At 36.0% G+C, this 19,231-nt stretch overlaps 1 protein-coding gene across 1 annotated transcript in view; it reads left to right on the top strand.

The window, feature by feature from the left end:
• LTBP1 (latent transforming growth factor beta binding protein 1) overlaps window positions 1-19,231 on the top strand; it is a 97,129-nt gene that overhangs the window by 12,802 nt on the left and 65,096 nt on the right. Inside the window, exons 3-9 of the mRNA XM_009586772.1 lie at window positions 7,191-7,313; window positions 8,834-9,001; window positions 12,202-12,435; window positions 14,421-14,443; window positions 15,455-15,557; window positions 16,128-16,226; window positions 18,267-18,392. Of these exons, the coding sequence (XP_009585067.1) occupies window positions 7,191-7,313; window positions 8,834-9,001; window positions 12,202-12,435; window positions 14,421-14,443; window positions 15,455-15,557; window positions 16,128-16,226; window positions 18,267-18,392 (876 nt within the window). The remainder of the gene's footprint in view (window positions 1-7,190; window positions 7,314-8,833; window positions 9,002-12,201; window positions 12,436-14,420; window positions 14,444-15,454; window positions 15,558-16,127; window positions 16,227-18,266; window positions 18,393-19,231) is intronic.

Below are 19,231 nucleotides of genomic sequence, written 5' to 3'. Positions count from 1 at the left end.
AGTAGAGAACGAAAGTAGTGTTGAACAGCAGCTAATGCAGCCCTAAAGACTGTTTTAATCTATTTTAAAAACCATTCTAGAATTGGAGAATGCAAGCAGAACATTGGAAGAGAATACCTTCTGCAGCATGTCCTCCCCTCCAGCACGGAGTTCTTCCATGCATCATCATGCAGTGGAGAGAGAAAGAGATTGTACTACGTTGTACCCTTCTGTACACAAATACCTATACAATAGCCAGAGGGCAACCTTCCAGTAGGCGTATAAATGCTTTTCACTTAAATTTAAGTACCTTAGAACAGAATTTGATCCCGTATCTAACTTTTTTCCTTTTAAAGTTTTGATTCATGTATTTCTTTTTCAGTCATCACAGTTCCCCAGTGTGCAATGCATGTAAGAGAGCTGAACAAGTAAATCAATACTTGAGTAAAAGAGCCCAACCCTCAAAATATAGATTGAGATGTTGAAAAGCCACTGGGGTTTTGGATCTTTAAGTAAGGAATAACTGTTTAGAGAAAAGTAACAAGTAAGGGTTAAGTTGTTTTTCAAATGGTTTCTGGGTTTTTATTTCTTCTGGACTATTCAGTCCTTCCCTAAATCACAGTTATGAGAAGAAAATAGGTTGTTGTATTAAATGTTGCCTGCACTTAGACTTCATGAAATTTAATTTAGTATTGCGATATTCACCCCATGTAATTGGAAATGTGTGTGTGGTCATGAGTAAAAATTGAGGTCAGTTCTTCATCTGATTCTGTTAACTACTTGTGGAACAAGATTCTGGTAAAGTGCTTTGAAAACACAGTTGTGTTTTGGGGTATTTCTAATGTAAAACCTTGAAGATTGCCTTACCCTGGACAAAAATCCAAATAAAATTTCTTTGTGAACGTTCTTAGAAAGCAAGGAGAAAAAGCCATGAGTAAGGTAAATTTTCATTTTGATATCCGAGTTATCCATTCATTTCCATCTTCTATCTACTAATTAATGTATGTAAAGTTCTTTGAAGATGCAGTTGGTTTTGGACTTAGTAAAACTATATATAATTATCATGGTTTATAACAAGTTCAATGTTAGCATGTGCTTTCTTGTTTAAATGAATACCATCTTACATTGTTCCCGTCTTCCTCCTTCGCTTCTGTTTAGTTTTGGAGGGTTTGGGGTTTTTTTAAGTCATGAAGATTACTTGTTCGTAGTCACACTCTTCACTTGAGCAGACAAGCATTCAGTTAGGAAATGGTTGGTTTAGCTTGGTTTTTTCCCCAGGAAATTCAGCGGTAGTGAGTCATTAACACATTGCATTTTCTGAGAGCAGATTGACCTGACACCCAGTAGACCTATAAAAATCTGTGGGAAGGTATCAAACTAGAAACTAACTGTTGTTGTTAAGAGAGCCTGTTTTAAGTTCTCCTTAGTGGGGAAGATTGTGGGATAGATTAGCAGCGGTTTGGTTACAGCATCTGGGGTGTTCGAAGCTGGGAGCACTGAAGTGGCTCTGGAGGAGAGCGTGGTGGCTGACCTCACCGTATATCAAGCTGTGTGCTTAGAAGAGGATATAGGAGGAGCTGAGACACAGCAGTCTCATCTGTACAGTACTGCAGCACCACTGTCAAGACCCTGGTTATGGCAAAGCTTCTGTGCATTTGCATGAACTTGTGAGAGCAAAGTCACCAACAGGGCCTCTGGGATGGCATGTGGCTTCCACTGCCATCTCAACAGATCCAAAGTAAGAGTAAAGCTTTCATTTCTTGTCAAACTTTCATGGAGGTGGACTACCAAATCTAGTAGCACAGTGTGTTAAGGACTAGTTCTCTGTATTTGGCATGTATAATACTAAAGAGTAACAGCAAGGGGTCAGGCTGTCAGTACAGAATGACAGCGCTTCTTTCATGCCAGTGGGGTTACACCAGTATATTACCATTGAGAAAGGTGAAGTCATTCACATTATCAAGCACCAACTCTTACAAAATCAATGCTTTATTTACCAATTCTTTATAAATCATAAATAACAGCGCCTAGTGTGAGAGTTTGCTGTGGAGCCATGCACATGGAGCCATGGTGCTGTGTGGAAAAGCTCCTTGCTTAACCTTTTTTTCTGTATCACTAACGCAGAGGCTTTTTACCAGTGGAACTTCATTACTCAGTTTTCATTGGAAACTGAAAATTAATATTTAGTTGGTCTTTAAAAAGCCTTATTTACATATGTATGGTTTTATGGTACTGCTACATAGCCCCTTAAAATATTTCCTCTGTGTAGATGAAAGTGTTCGATCAAATCACTCTACAAACATGTCATCAGTTCGTACTTCTGCACAACAAAAGATTATTCATACAACTTTAAAGCTTTTTCTCTAGTTTTTACAATGGAGCAAACGAATTTAAAACTGAAATATTTTTTTATGCCCATATGCAAGAAATAGAGGGCTGAAAAGAAAAAAAAGGTCTGTTAATCTTGAATCAGATTTCTTTTCCAGCTGCCTGAACAAGTTGATTCCAGTGCAATTTGCACAGCTGGGCAGGCTGGCAGGTGGTAGGAAACAGTTTGGGTAGGTGGCCTCTTACCACAGTCTAAAATAAAGTGAAGTAGATAGTAAATTTGGAGTGTTGTTCATCTTTTTTTTTTTTTTTTTTTTTTACCCAAGGTTGTTACATACATACATGTAAGAATAGTATTTATTTTTCTTTTGAAAATTTGAAGGGTTTTTTAATCAACTTGTGGCTTGTTCCTGTTGAATGCCTAGATAGGCTTGTATAATTCAGCATAGAGCATCAGCTCAGTAATTCTATGAGCTCATTGAGAAGACATGACTTGGAAAAGAGGCATTAAAAATACACTATAATTAAGTTATGCTGAGGCATCAGAACATGCACAATAAAGTTAACTTCAAAAACTGGACAAATTTAGCAAGAGAAATACCCAGATTAGGAACTCTAGAAGGAACATTCATTGGTATTTGCATACATATAAGCTGGTACTTAAATATAGCAGTGTCCACATTAAATAGCAATAACAGAGTACATGTGAATGGGGTGTTATATTTTTAAATACTAGAACGTACAATAACAGTTCATCTGGAAAGAGATTTAATAGAGAGTCAGTAATGAAAGCACCTGTGAATGTTTCCTGCAGAATAGTTGAATCATTTGGAAAGAAAGATGACTGTGTATTGATAAATTATAGGAAGATCCCATCTACCTGTAAATTAGCCGCTTCAGTAAATCATGCCATGAAACCTTCACTATTAGTAGGCAAAACTCTAAAACAGGATTCTCCCAGTATCACTAAATGCGTCCGATTCGTTCCTATGCCAGTTTTTCTCAGCAATGACATGAAATAAAGTTCAGATCTGTAAAAACATGCATAATTTCTATTTAGATGATATTTAAATTCATTTTACTTTAAAATTCACAATTACAGTTTATCTGTATAAAGACTTAAATATAAGCTATGTTAAAAAAAATTTCATTATAAAATCCAAATAGCACAGTTTTGATACTAGCTATTCAAGATCACTCAGCTAGTTGAAGTCTGTAACCCGTAACTAGAATTTGTTTAAGTGTAAAGTCAGATTTTGTACCCCCTTCTGCAGAACAGTTTTTTCCTTCATTTCACTGTAAATATATATATATATGCATTTTAGTTCTAAGTTATACAAAATTGAAAAACTGCTTGAGAATTATAACAGCAGACACTATTTTTTCCTTCCACAACATACAGGTATAGTTCTACAAACTTAAAAGATATGGTTCATTTGAGTAGTACAGATAATACTAGCGTTGTGAATAAAATGATTCAAATTCAAGTTAGAAAGCAGGTTTCATAAGTGTTTTTTTCCTCTTCTTATCTACCTGTGTCTTTGCAGGATTTTACTTTCTGTTTTTTACATGCCTATATACCTTCAGTATTCAAATAATAAAATTTATCCATATATAGATTTTTAACATTCCTTAAAATGAAGCTTGATGCAAACAATGAGTAAATACATCATCTAATAAATTAAAATGTGTCATTAATAATTTTACATATTGCAACTATGAAAGCACTTATGTTAAGCTATGTAACTATTTACCTTGCTTAAATACATGTAGAATAGTAGAGTTATCCTCTTAGATAGGAAGGAAAAGTGCCAAATTTTTCATAATGATTACACATAAGCAAATAGCAATGCATTTTAATAGTTAACAAACAAGAGACCTGGTCTTTCTATTACCTTGAAAATAAGAACTATAAAATCAAAGTCAAATTACTATTATGTAAAATAAGTTGTCTTTTTCACTGATTTAAAATTTAAATGCTGTCTTCGCTAGACAAAGCATTTCTGCTAATTCTACATGGATATATATTCCAGAAAAAGTGACAAGAAAAAGCAGTGTGTTATATATGTCCCCTGGGAGATACCTTCCTTTTTTTTTCCCAGTAGTATAGGTTAATTTTCCTATAAATAAAAATGTATACTTAGAATTTGTAAAGGGAGAAAGTTTTTTAAAAATGTCTGGCTATTACAATGTAGAAAGTGAGCAATTATTTTCACTATATGTACCAATGTAACACCAACGAGTAACTAATACTAAACGATAAAAAGCAAAAGTCAGATTAGAATGAAAGAGCACAGTCCTTGTTAAAAAGATGTATCTTAATTTTTAATTCTTGATATTTTCTTTCTCCCATCTCTTAATTTCTCCTATGTTTTTCCCTCTTCCTCCAAAATCTATATGTGCTTTTTGCACGTCTGTGTGTGTGTAATTCGTGTAATTGTGTTGAGGATTTTCATTTTGAAATGAAACCGGATATCAAGATTTTTCCTGTATTCAGAGTAAAGCATATTGTCTCTTCTTCTAACTTGTTGACAGAGTTAGTGCTTCATCAAAGCAAGTAGAATTGTTCCATGGTTTAGCATTTGAGGACTGATTTGACAACCCAAATTGAGTACAGGTAGAAAATTCAATAGTGGGTTCTTGAGTGTTCCAGTATTTGCTTTGTATTACCTTCTAGGTATTTCATAGTCTTCTCCTCCGTTATGTTCCTTGTCATGCCTGATGTTTGAAGGTGGAGGGTTAGCAATATGTCCTTTCCTCCTGACAACTTTACAACAGCATCAATATGTTTTTATTTAGGGATGTTTCAATAATGTCTTTAGTTTGCTACCTGTTAAGATTTAAATTTAAGTTCATTCCTCGCAATAGTGACAAAAGATAATGGTATTAAAACAATGATGATCTTCCTTTTGGGATCAGTTGGCACTCTGTAGATGCCTTCAATCATATTTTGAGATTTCAGGGCAAAAGAAAGAACCTAGTCAGACTAAGCAACTGAAGAAACTGTCTAAAAAAATTTTCATCGAATGCATCAGAACAAGTCTTGCTTACTAAATATTCTGTATTAGTGTAGTCCTTAAATAAGGTATTCCTGTGCTTATATGGGACATCTTCCTGCTCAAAGATTGGATGGGTCAAAAGGTAGACTGCTGTAGGAGAATATCTCAGCAGGTTTTTGTGCTCTTTTCTTATACCATTCTCCTTTTTCAATAGTCCACTCCCTCTAAGGTCAGAAAGTCATGTAGTCTGGGAATTTCACTTGAAAATTCCTTTGAGGCAGAGCTGATCCTTTGTAATTCATGTCGTTTCCATCACATTTCATCCAAAGTTCTAGGATATAAATTATCACTCTTTGTCACATGTGGCTAAATGCATAGAGGTGAAGTTGATCCAGGTGGTGTCAAGATACTAGATTAGGTATAGCATTGGACGAGCTGAGGGATAAGCTTAACACTGAATATTTTGAAAAAATTGTGGCTGACATGGCAACTGCTAGAGTCTGCTGTACTGTGAGCTTAAGTCGTGTGCTCCTGTGTAATGGGACAGGTAGCCAAACTTGTGGAGAAAAATGAAGAAGAAGGTAGGAACGTGAAAGATTCTTTCTGAGGGTTTCCAAAAGCAAACTCCAGCTCATCTGTTATATTTTACATATTCAACTTCTTACCCTCATTGATTGTGTTGAATCAGGCAGCAACATACAATGAGGTCAAATAAAATGGTGAAGGTTTTATTAAAAACTAAGAGGAAAGGTAATAAATATTATATATTTTAGATAAAAAGATCACTAATACCTGATTTCCAAGGAGCTAGCTGGAATATCTGACTTTCACTTAAAGCTTGTTTACCCAGCAAGGTAGGCATTTTTTCCTAGCTTAGGGATAGGGAGAGAAATTCTTAAGTAGAAATAATGCACGTAAACATTTTAAAGTAGGTCTGTTTCAATGTGCTGTCTCTATTTTTCTGAAAGAGGAGACATGACAATTTATGACAGAGGCAATTATAGGGTAGGGAAGGGGTGGGGTTTTTTATTATTATTTTAAGGATCTGATTATCACTGCAAGCTACATTGTTAGTCTCCTCAAATAAAATCCTAGTTTGGCTGACTTAGTTACAGATGGTATCCAGATGATTGTCAGACAGGTCCTATTCTAAGTGTAAGTGAATTATAGATACAACTCGAAGTGTGATAAAGGCCTGAGGCCCAATGCTTGGGGCATGGGAGAATAATTCAGTGAGACCCTGAAAGGGACACTGATGCAGGTAGCCTTCTAACAGCAAACTTTATCAAAGCAGTTGTTAATTATTACAAAGTTGTGTTCCCACAGACGCAATCCTTCTTGCCCCACATCACGTGTGTTCTGTGCTTCCTGAAGCATATTCTTGCTATTAAGATGGTAAACTCTTTAGGCTAGAGATGGTGTTTTTGCATAGTGCTTCTTCCAGCAGAATGAACCTTCAGGCACTACCGAATACAAATACTAATAAAAACTGTATTAAATGTGTCAAGCAGTTTTCCATCCTGTATAAAATATACTACATCACTTAAAACTTGTCTCCGTGAATGTTCTTGTGAGTTGTGTTTGACTGCACAAGCAATCATCTAGTCAGGAAAAGAGGGATTGATAAGCCAGTCGAAGTGTATTTGTTTTTTAATTCAGAGTACTTGAGAATGATGTATAAATGTAATTGTTTTTCTGTTATGTTCTCAGCAGTGTTTTAAAAGGTTATAAATCAAATGTTGTCAGTATGGGAAAGTGTGTTGATTGGCATGTTAACTCGTAACAGTTCTCCTGCACATATTTAAAAAATGGTAAGATCACTTCTAAAGAAAGAAGAATATTAATACATGTTTCAGTATCTGATGATTTTCAATTTTCCTACAGATATCAATGAGTGTCAGTTACAGGGAGTATGCCCTAATGGTGAGTGCTTGAATACCATGGGCAGCTACAGATGTACCTGCAAAATGGGATTTGTGCCAGATCCTACCTTCTCAAGATGCATACGTAAGTAATAGTACTAATCAAAGTACCAAAATAGATACTTAGTTGCACTTTAGATGAGGATTTATTTGACTGGCCCCAATGCTTCTAAGCTGTCCCTGTCCTTTTTGCTGTCCCTGCCTCCTCTTCTCAGCTTGCTCACTTTTAGTCAGTCTCAGTGCTTATGCCTCTTTTCTCTCTTTGTCCTGGAAGCCTTGGTCTCCACCAATGGCTGTCCAGGATCCTTGCCATCTTTTCCTGGTTTTCTTGTCACAAAACCTTCAAGGCCATATCGAGCCTCCTCATACACTCAGTCTTTCTCACCAGCCTGGAGTTCTCCTTCCCACAATTTTTTTTTCCCCTCTCTGCTAGTTCCCCAGCCAAAATCATCTTTGTGTCCTGCCCTCCCCTCTTCCATCTCTGCGGCTTTGACCTGGGTAGTTTCCATTACTAAACATTCAGCCCAGGATGATCTTTGGCACATTTTCCTTCTGATTAAGAAGGATTAAAAATTAAGAAAGAATTAGGAGAAAGAAAAAGTTGTGAACAGCATGAATGCAAATATTTTCCTCTGTTAATCAGCTTTTACTTGGTTTGAGATCAACTACCTTTGCAAGAAGAAAAGAAGACATAGAGAACAACTAAATTTCTCACCTTAAGTTTTTTGGGAAGTATATTTACTAGTGAAAAATAGCTCATTTCCTAAGCTCCTTATCTGAGCTATCTTTAGATTTATAAAATATAGTCTAGAGCTGTAGGTGAATTTTTTCATTTTTTCAGCATAATTATCTTATGCTGCTAGTTAATGACACTCAATTACTGAGAAAGTTTTTCAGCATTTTGAAGAATTTCTTACAACTTTTCAGTTTAACACCAGAAAAAAGGAGTTGGTTTTCATTTTTGCTTTTACATGTCATGTTGAAAATCAGATAGTCTTTGTATTTTTTGAGTTAAGTGAACATATTACCAAGAACTGTTAACTGTATGTGAATGTGGATGCATAAATTAGAAAGCTGGATGGATCCCAGCTTCCTGTATCCTCATACTAGTCATAGCTTATGGCCTTTGGCTTTTCCACATTAAAACTAATCGTAACAAAATGTAAATATATAATTGTCTCTTTTATAAAAAAAAGTCATGTGTGATACTTAATCCTTTTGCAGTCTTATTTATATAGCCTACTTACAGCTGAATGTTCCAGTGGCTATGTAGCTTGAAACATATTGCTAGTGATTGACCTTAGTCTTCAGTAGTTGGACTTGTGTACAAGTGAGAGAGCTGATTCTGACTCTTTATTGTGGCAGCATGGCAACTGCTGGTTTGGAAATTTTTTTTTTTCTTTAAAATACTTTTTATCCTTGGTCTAGGATGAGTGGAATTCAGGAGTGTTTCATGCGAAATAAGAATTTTCTTTTATGTTTTTGAAATAAAACTTGTGCAGATGGTAATATTAATCCATTTAACTGGTATTGGAAGTCTAGTGGTGTTTCTCTGGTTTACTTTTCATGTGAACAGTACCATCCTCTCTTCCACTTCCATTGCAGCTGATAATCCTATAGTTGCTGAAGAGAAAGGACCCTGCTACCGGTTTGTTAGTGCAGGAAAGCAATGCATGCATCCTCTTTCTGTTCAGCTCAGCAAGCAGCTTTGCTGTTGCAGTGTTGGCAAAGCCTGGGGCCCACACTGTGAGAAGTGTCCGCTTCCAGGAACAGGTAAGAACTGCCCATTAAAAATACAAGCTCTTGCCCCCATTCTATGTTTGTTATGCATGCTTCAAAAAAAAAAAAAATCCAAGAATTGATTTTAAACAAGAAGTGTCTATCAGTAAATTATGACAGTTCGCTATATGAGAGCAGAATAATGACATACATAGTAGTTTTGTTCATAGGGATTTGTGATTAAAACAAAGGAATTATCTTTGATATGTTGTGATAGGATTCCAGATTAACAATATTTGCATCTCAGAATATGTCCTTTGGTTCTCCATCATATGAAGATAAATTTATTGTATGTTATATTCTGACTATAGATACAGGCAAATTAACCCAAAACCTAATTAATATTCTTCAGTTCTTAAAGGCACTGGTGAAAGGATGGCAGCTTTTGAGAATTAGGTTACAGAACTACATGTGTTGTAGTTTACATTACAGTTAGTGGGATACGTATGGGAGTATCTCTGCTTTCTAACCTTCCTTCATATCTTTACCATGCATTTTGAGGAATGTGCTAAGTATGGTGTTGCCGCCTTAACAATAAACTGGTAGTTAAACATTTCGTGCCACCTTTCACTTAAACAATTCCTTACTTAATGCATAAAGCTTGCTTGTATGGGTGTTCAGTTGGAGTCCTACTGGTTTTTATATATATAACGACTTGCAAAATACCAGCTTGGTTGGTCACCTCATTTAGGCTGCTCATAGATTAAGGTACCACATATTATAGATACTGATTGCTACTTTCGGGTACCTTCTATTCCCTCATTTTGCTTAAAACTTAAATGACCAAAGTTGGAGTCTTTAGTCAAAATCAATTGAATATTATTTTTTGTCCAAATGTATGGTCAAATTCATCTTTTTTAAAAGCATTGATTGCTTATTGTAATATACATGATGTACAGCCTGTTCAGTATTTTAGCAGAGGTATTTGTAATGGTAATCTACTGTTCTTACTGAAGTTGCTGCTGCAGGTGTCACTGTTATGATACAGGTCATGTATTTCTCTGGAGTATTTTATAAAGATTCAGATTTTCAAAACTAGCTAGCATCAGAGACATCTCATGATGAGAGCAGCAGATTCCTTATGTTTTTAAGTTGGGCTTACAGAAATGGAAGTGACCGACATTTTTGAGCATTTCAATTGATTTTTTTAAAGCCATTATTTCTTGCATGACCATTGGGTTGCTAGATCACTGATAAGGATTTTGAAAGTCCAGTTCACTTTCAGATAAATAATATTTCTATGGCTTTTTAATGGATAAAAAAATATGGTCTCATCAGATGACTCGCAATTTAAATGCAGATGCTTTACATCTATGAGAATATTGCATGAGGCTTTATGCCTAATTGTGTGTATTCTGGAGCAGAGAATATATCTTTTTGCAAAGTTGACTGCTCTCTAATCTTAAAAAGTACATCGTTGAATATTATGTGGAATTGGTTATTTTAGTGATTTTTCGTAATGAAAAGACATCAGAGAGAAAATTTGAGAGTAGAAAATTCTGGTGATCTGTTTGGGAAACACTTTTCCTATTTTGTGACAACTTTCATGATTTAAAAACATGTTCCTTTCTGTAACAGGTTAAATTCATAATCTTTCAGAGTTTTCTATGAAAAATGTGTGAAAGTGGGATACTCCAGAATGGGGTAATGTATTTACTGCAGCATCCCATATTAATTTAAAGAGTCATTGAATTAAAAAGTAATGATCTCACTCTCTGATAGCTTTTAAAATACTTGTACAAAGTAGACCAGCTCCAAAAGAGAGACTGAGAGAGGCCAGCTTTGTATACCCAGGTGTTGAGACCACTTATCAGAGCTGTGGTAGAATAAAGCTCACATTTCTGTTTTGCATTTGAGAGAATATGACCTGAAACAAGATTTCCTACATCCTGAGTATGCATCTGAAGGTACAGGTGTCAAATTTTTTTCTGTCTTCCTCCTTTGACCAGAATTCCCACCCTCAGTTGGGTATTTCTGTGGCAAGTTTTGATATTAACGTTTTCCAACAAAAAGTATTTAATCATTCTGAATCCACTCGATCTGATCAGTTTGATCCTTCATCTTTTCTACTACTAAGACGCTATCAGAACACAGTATGCAATTAATGCATACTGCAATTTAATGTATAACTTAATGGCTTGATCTGTGGAGTACCTATAGCTAGTATTTTGTGGCTTTATTTTAGATGCTAATTCATTTTAAAACCCTGATGTGTTCAAAGCAGAATTTGTGAACTACCAATGCCCCACTCTGCATATCTGTTAAGAAGCTGTAAGAAATCACATCGAGCACATGGGAGACAATCTTTGGTGTTTCATCGCAACATAGCTTTACCTAGAGCAATGAAGACAATGAAGCACTGCCCCCTCAAGACTCCTGAAGGTCTCCCATAGCTATTATCTTTGATGGGGCGGAAGGTTGACCTGTATTTCTTTTTCATTCTAGTCTTCCACTAGGACTGCAAAACCTAATGCTCATGTAGAGCAGCTGCAGAGATCAGAGCAGGTGCTGCTGCCTGACTTTCATTACTTTTTTCTGTAGCAGCTTTATGAATGAGATTATTTCCCCTCTCTTCCAGTGGTGATTTGGCTTTTTATGATCCCCATCTTGTTTTTATCCAGCCCACTGAGGTCAGTGGAAAGACTTATTCAATTCAGTGGATATTTGGATCAGGGCTGGTATGAGACCTCAGATGTAGTCAGATGGGATCCTGTGAATGAATGTTGTTGCTTGTTGATATTCTTCTGCTCCTCTGGTACAGGGTGGTGAGCTTTTTTCCTTTGGTTTTGGCAAAATGAGAATGATAGAAATAGTGATGTTCATTCCTTATGCAATGTAGATGATGATGACAGTTTGCACATTTAAATTCATGTTCAGAAAGGATATACTGTTTGAAGAGGATTAATACAAAAAATTATCTTGATATAATGATAGACTAAACATAACTGAAGAAAGATGGTAAACTGAAGTGGAAACTTCTTCGGAATAACAGCCAGAACATGCTTTTGGGAGAATGCTCAGTCATATTAGCATGCAATGCATAGCTTGTCTTTAAATTTTTTTTTTTTTTTTTTGTAAAAATGTGTATACAATATGAGATTAAATTTATTAGTGGTAGTCATTATATTTTCCACTATGTCAACATATTGCACTTTTAGACTCCTAAAAGGAATATTTTCCCATCCCAAATCTAGCTGCTTTTAAGGAAATCTGCCCTGGTGGAATGGGTTATACGGTTTCTGGCCCTCACAGAAACAAGCTATATCATCACCCTGCAGTTAGAGTACAGCCACCTGTCATTGGCAAGACCCCGATTACTCAACCTGTTGCTAAAGGTACTTCTCCTCCACCTCTCCCAGCAAAGGAAGAGCCAGTGGAGGCACTGACCTTCTCACAGAAAAGTGAGACTGAGATGGCTGTGCAAGAAGGTGAGAGTGGGAAAATTTAGTCTTTCTATATTTCTATGCATGTGTCTTCAATGGTATGTTTCTTTGCGGAGTAGCTGCATACAGTGCAGGACAAAGAGACGTCACTTCCCACAGCAGAGCGTTCCATGTGATGGAGTGTATTGTGTTACATGATTTACTTCTGAAATTTTATGTATAGCTCCTACCAAATGCTGAGAACACCGTGGAGAGAGAGAGACTGCTTTAATCTCATTAATTTTTATGCTAAATAGTAAATATTTGTTTTAAGACTTTTATAAAGGTATTTATAATCTCTAACATATAACAAAGGACTCAACTCAGGCTTTGATTTACTAGTATCTGGGGAGGCAGAAACTAAGGGATTTTCATCATCTTCCTTCTATATACTCCTGTAGATTAGCACCACCTGATGTGGGCATGCTTCCTTTCATGTGGTCTACTCTCACCCCTGCAGCTGTGCACTCCCTTGGTGTGACCGTGTTGGATCAGCCCCTCTTTGCTGGGCTGTTTAACAATTAGTTGACTCCTCTAAGATATTTTTCTCAGACTTTGTTTTCTGCAAGCTCCACTAAGAACTTGCAGCAGCCGAAATTTTCCTGAGTCTAAAACAAATGCAGAAGCAAAGAAATGCAGAAAGCAGCACTATTATAAATACGTTGCCAGCAAACTTGGCATGAACTAACTGTAGACAAGAAGAAATATGTTGCTGAAGAACCCTCTCATGATATTGAGTACTTAGTAGGTTATTTCCAAGTAGCAGTTATGTATCTGTGTGTCAGGCCATTATTAGAAAGTTTCAGTCAGCTGACTTTGCAAAATTCTGTGCGACATGGGTTACTTTCCAGTTAAAATTACTGCTCTAGTTTTCTTTCAAAAAGAAAATGGAGCTAAACTGAATCTGGAGAGAAAAATAAGCCATTCAAATATACTTACAGACTGTGCTGGATTAAAAAATCTCACATAAACCTCTGGGCTTTTCTGTGGAAAAAAGTGGTGTACCATTTGCTAAAATACTACGTCAGTAATTAGAAAGATTGCCACATTCTAGTAAATCTTAAAACACAGAGAATCTGGAGGAAAAAAGGAGTATTGTTTATTTAAATAAAGAACTTTAAAAAAATATGCTTACTCGTAAGTCAGTAATGACACACATTTGAATTTTATATTCCATTTTTTGATATGTTTGCATTTGGAATTTTTGAGATTTTATTAGAAGTTCTCTTAGTTCTGATAATCAGCCTCCCTGCTAATGCTGAAGAAACTAGAGCAAGAAGAGTGATTTTCTTAAAAAAAAAAAAAAAAAAAAAATCTATCCTGTGGGAAAAGTTGATTGTGAAAAGAAAAATATTCTTACAGTTTTTTACAGAACCATACAGATTTTCATCAGTAAAAGACAAATTCAAAAAAGGCAAACTGCAATGGAAAATAAAAACTTAAATGAAATTTCTACCTCTCCTTCCCAGAAAAAAGTCCCTTTTATGGAGAAACAAACAAACAAACAAACCACTTTTGCTTGCTTAAAGAAAAGGCAAATTTCAAAACTTTTTTTTTAAAACCATAAATTCTTGCAAATTTGTTAATGGTTAGTTATATACCATTAAGATATTAATTTACCTTTAAAATAATTACAGATGTTGATATTCCTTGGAAGGAATTAAAGAAGTTTTATCAGTGAGTTAATAACCTGTGAGTTTCTTGGATTATTTCTAAGGAAACAATTGAGAAACCTGTAAGGCAGCTGAATACTGAGTAAATAATTACAAGCATTGGTCAGTGTATAGAATCTTATTCTGGTTTCAGGTTAGTTTTTATACTTGCTTCAGGAACATTACTTCAAGTTTGCACCATTTTGGAATGATGTTAGAGCCTGAAATTTTTCTGCCATGGCAACAACCACTTTCAAATGTGCTACTAGTTTTAAGTAGAATGTGTAAGTAAATGTTATGTGAAGTCTGATTCATTTTCTTTTTTCTTTCTGGTTTTAGTGGCAACTGCAGCCCCTGATCAGGTAAAACATGATGTGATTTATCTAGGAATTAGAATGTAGACCATGTGTACGAGATGTGATACGATAACTCTGAAAAGGGTTTAGGATTTATGAGGAACAAACAACTCACTGTGGACTTACAATGCAAACCCTGAGGCAAAAAGAGCTCGTGTTATTACTATATGCAGCAACAGGCAGGTAGTGAGGTACAGGAAAGAGGCTACTTTAACCTTTCTTCAGGGCACTGGTGGATTGTCTAGTACTATATTGTTCTATCCCATTCTGGAGCCTGTATTTTAAAGAGGATATTGAAAAATGCAGACAGTGTGAAGGGGAGCCACAGATACTGCCAGCTAGAGAAAATGAGTTGGAGAGAAACAGTGTGAAGCTTTGAGAAGCATTTGTGACACCTGCTTAAGAGACTTGTATTAGTGCCCAAGTTAGTTTCCTAGTTTTTTTAGGGTTGCTGTGTATTCAGTAGAGAAGAGCAGGTGCGTATGTCTGTTAAGTCCCCCATTCTGGAGGTTCCAGGTTCTCTGTGCTGAAGATCATGGGATTCATTAGGAATAACTGCAGCTGTACTTCATTTTCCTAAAACTTACAAGCATGTAACACTTTTATGAAAAAAAGATGATCAGTGCAATAGCTAAGAGAGAACCTTTCACAGTGGTCAAAGACTTAGAGACATATGTGATTGTATACTTTTGTGTGATGCTGAACTGCAATTAAATACTATTCATAAGCAATTAAAGACCAGAGGATGGGAGAACTATGGAGAGACAAAGCCAAAGATACAATTAGAAGCTCCATGAAATATCTGCTTCAAATAAAACCAGTTTTAAATTGTATGCTATTGTGTAAACATAGTATTCCATGTTTTTTCAGGCTTAAACTTGTGGTAATTAATGATCTGCTATCAAAAGCCACTCATGTGAGAATGTTAGCAGTTTCTCAAGCCAGGAGTTTGTGGGTTGTTATGATAGCTAAATTAAGAGAATGTTTTCAGAATGTAAATTTTAATCATTCTTTCAGGAATTAGCTTCCCTTGATCAAGAAAAGCAGCCTGATCTAGAGCCTGGGCAGCCTCAGCTTTCTCCTGGAATTTCAACAATTAACCTGCATCCACAGTTTCCAGGTAACTTGTTTTGACTTGTCTTTTAGTATGAGAGAGTGCTTACAATTCTTCAAAGAATGGGAAGGTAGCAATTGTAACAGAGGTTAATGAAAAACTGATTGCAGCTTCACAAGCAATTTTTCCACGAGCAGAATATGGAAAAAAAAAATCATGGAAGCTGAAGTGGGAGGAATTGAAAGGTTGGCATTGGCTGGATGACTTGTTAGGAGGCAAAGACATATTTTAGGCAAAAGTGATATCCTGGATTACATATATGAGCATTTTAATGTCAGCAGAGTTGAGGCCTTGTACCCCTTTCAAGAAGAAATTTTACTTAGATGCCTCCTTGTAGATTTATGCATAACTTTTGCTGCAAAAGTTTTACTATTGTGCTTGCTTTCTTTAGCACCTCAGTTTTTTTCACGAGCAGTAGAATGATGGAAAATGCAATTATACTATTTTTTTTCTACTCCACATCTAAGCAGAATAAACTAATGAAAAGCTCCATTGTGTCTGGCTCATTCAGTATCGTGTGAATTCTTTAAGGGTTTTTTTTTTGAATGTGATTGATTTCCATTCCATGTCACACAGTAGTGATTGAGAAAACATCTCCTCCTCTGCCTGTTGAAGTTGCTCCTGAAGTCTCTACTTCAAGTGCAAGTCAAGTAATTGCACCTACTCAAGTTACAGGTATTGTACTTCCTTTTTAGAACTAAAATAAATTAAGAAATTACTGCGAGTTCCTGACACTATAACTTGTTCTATGCTACTTCTGAATTGTAATAGCGAAGAGAATGTAGCTGTAGAACAGAAAGGAATACTCTGGGGGGAGATAGGAAGTACAGAGCAGCACAGCAATGAGGGTACTGTCAACAGAGCTAGGACTGGGCCCTCCCAGGATGTAGATGTACCTGCCATTTTTGTGCCCGCAAATAAATGATAGAAGGAAAAATTAATAATTCCACCTCCGATTACATGATCTACAACCAAAGTCCAGAACTGAAGACTTCTTGGCTACAAGTCACGTCTTTAGACAGTCTGCACATGTATTCATGAAGTATATGTGATCACGTTCTTTGAGGGATGTAGACTTTGTGGGATGTAGATCAACATGTTCTACAAAAAGCAGATGAGCAGTTATTGTGAGATCCATTTTGAAGTGTTCTTTTGAAGTTTGTGCTTCTTCCTTTTTTGATGTATTAAAGTTGCCTTTTCTATATCCATGTGTCAAGAAGTGAAAATAACAGAAAGACAAGTAATGCTCTTGTCATAGCTGAAACTTGTCTAAGTGATGGCTGTGTCCAAAAGGCATGAAAATTTCACTTGCTGTACATTTGAAAACAAAAAGGTGAATGTACTATGTGTGTATACATGACAGCATTACAGTGTCACATTGGCTAGTCTCTCAGAATTAACACAGGCTTTGAAGTAATTGCAATATCCAGGTAAATACTTTGAGATGCAGTATTGTATATGGTAGAGATATCTAGGCCTACCAAGAGGTTTCCCAGTTTGCATTCATAGGAAGAAATTGCACATGCTTTAATAAAAGTTTAACTCTTCAAAGATGGCTTTCCTTCATGCAGGAATGGATTTTTGAGTTGCATGCAACATGCGCAGGGTCTAAATCACCCAGTTGTTTGAAGAACAATTCTGTCTGCAGTTAAATCATCCTGAATCTGCTGTAAGAGTAGAGAAAGTATCCTGTCCTGTAAGCATTCAGCTGCCTCCTTCAATTACCTATAATTACAGTTCGTCAATCCCATATGAAAGTTCTACTGATGGTAATTGTCAAACTAGAATTTGGAAGTCATCTCTGCTGTGATTGTGCCCCTTCTGCCAGCCAGCTCCTTGTTTCCTTACCGGGAGAGGAAGTTACCCTTCCTCAGGGTACTCACATCAGTTAGGAAAAAATGGTAGTTTTCCATGTTCTGCTCTTCTTTCTTTCCTCAGGAAAAGGAGTGGAGCTAGAAATTGCTGTATGCTATAAACAAATAAATCAACCTGTTGTTCAGATACAGTTCCGACTGTTGTTCAGATATTTTAGAGACAGTGAAGTACAAGTGAAGTAGGATTTGAAGGACAAAATCCTAAATAGGATTTAAAAAAAATGAATGCAGTTAGAGTTGAGATGTTTTTGAGTGCCTTCATTCTGTACTTTACAATTTAGTTAAATTTAAATGTAACCTATTTCTAAATAGTCTGGATAAATGATTCTTCTTTACAGATGGTAACTTTTTCAGGAATTACCATTTCATGCTGCTGTATAACTTTAGTTTAAATTGCAACTAAACACAGTCATTAGTATTTTTTGCAGTAACACATATTCTTTGAGAATTTCTAAAACTGTAAGTATCTTACAAAATACATCCAAGCCATTAACAGATGAGTATTCTGTAAAAATAATCAGAAACCCACTACAGTTATTATCTTAACCTTCGATGCAAAGGTTAAATAGTATAAATTTTTATTTTATATTATCTTCATTTTACTTTATTTTTTATATACCCATTTATAGATCTTGGATAGGACATGAGAATATGTCACTAGGAAAAGCCTAGATGGTTTCTAGATTCTTCCAGATAAGGTATCCGTTAGAGAAACTCAGGACTTGCAAACTTGATTTACAGTTGTTTTCAGGCCTGATCTTTTTACTTGGATTACAGAATATTGTGCACTTACTGAACTATGTCAGAGAGTTTAACATTAAACTTTTTTTTGTTTGCTTAGAAATCAATGAATGTACAGTTAATCCTGATATCTGTGGAGCAGGACACTGTGTTAATTTGCCTGTGGGATACACTTGCATCTGCTACGAGGGGTACAAACTTAACGATCAGCAGACAAAGTGCTCTGGTATGAATGGACGCTTTCAAAAATCTGAAATAACCATGCTATGAAATGCTTGAAATGTAGAGTCTTGTCAGGGGAAATATGCTACAGTGCGGTCAGGAGTTGCTTCCTCTACTGAATGCTTCAAAACTACACAGAAACTAGTTTTTGTATGTCAAATAAAATTTGCCAGCTAGTCTCTGATAGAGCCTTTCAGCCACTCAGAACTGAACATGAATTTAATTAAATTGAATGAAAACCTTTCCCATTGTGAGATTAGAGAAAAAGTGGTTAGACAGACCATCTCTTCTCAGCTTTATATTGGGTATCTAAAATCGCCAGACTGCTGGGAAGAAATACACTGCTGTTTGGAGAAAGAATGACTGAATTAGTGCCTGTTTCTCAGAATGATTTGCCCAGCTACCAGCTCTGCAGCTGGACTAAATCCAGTCATTTTATTAGGTCTTTCCTTTCAACCTTCTGCTGAAAAGAGAAAGTATATTCGTAAACATCCCAAAAGCACGTTAGGAGATCTGCAAAGTGAGGTCTTCATCCCCTTCAAAGCTAGTAATTTCTGCAACAGAGGGCTCTGATGAACACGAGGCAGAGCCCAGACTGGCTCTACATGAGCCATTTCAGATTTGGAAGCGGCTGTATCGGTATCTTTCCCTCATTCAGAGTATGCTGGTTCCTCTGTAACTTGGATCAGAAAGAGATTATTATATCATGTTGCCAGATTATATACTATCAACTTTTCATGCTACCGAAAGTTCAGTAACTTCACACTGATACGCATGCTATCAGGTGCAACTACAGTATTAAAAAACAATTTACACACATACACAGCCAAATGGCAACTTAAA

The sequence above is a fragment of the Fulmarus glacialis genome, unplaced genomic scaffold (assembly GCF_000690835.1).
Source record: "Fulmarus glacialis isolate BGI_N327 unplaced genomic scaffold, ASM69083v1 scaffold38991, whole genome shotgun sequence".
Lineage (NCBI taxonomy): Eukaryota > Metazoa > Chordata > Aves > Procellariiformes > Procellariidae > Fulmarus > Fulmarus glacialis.
This window is presented reverse-complemented; position numbering and strand designations above follow the sequence as displayed.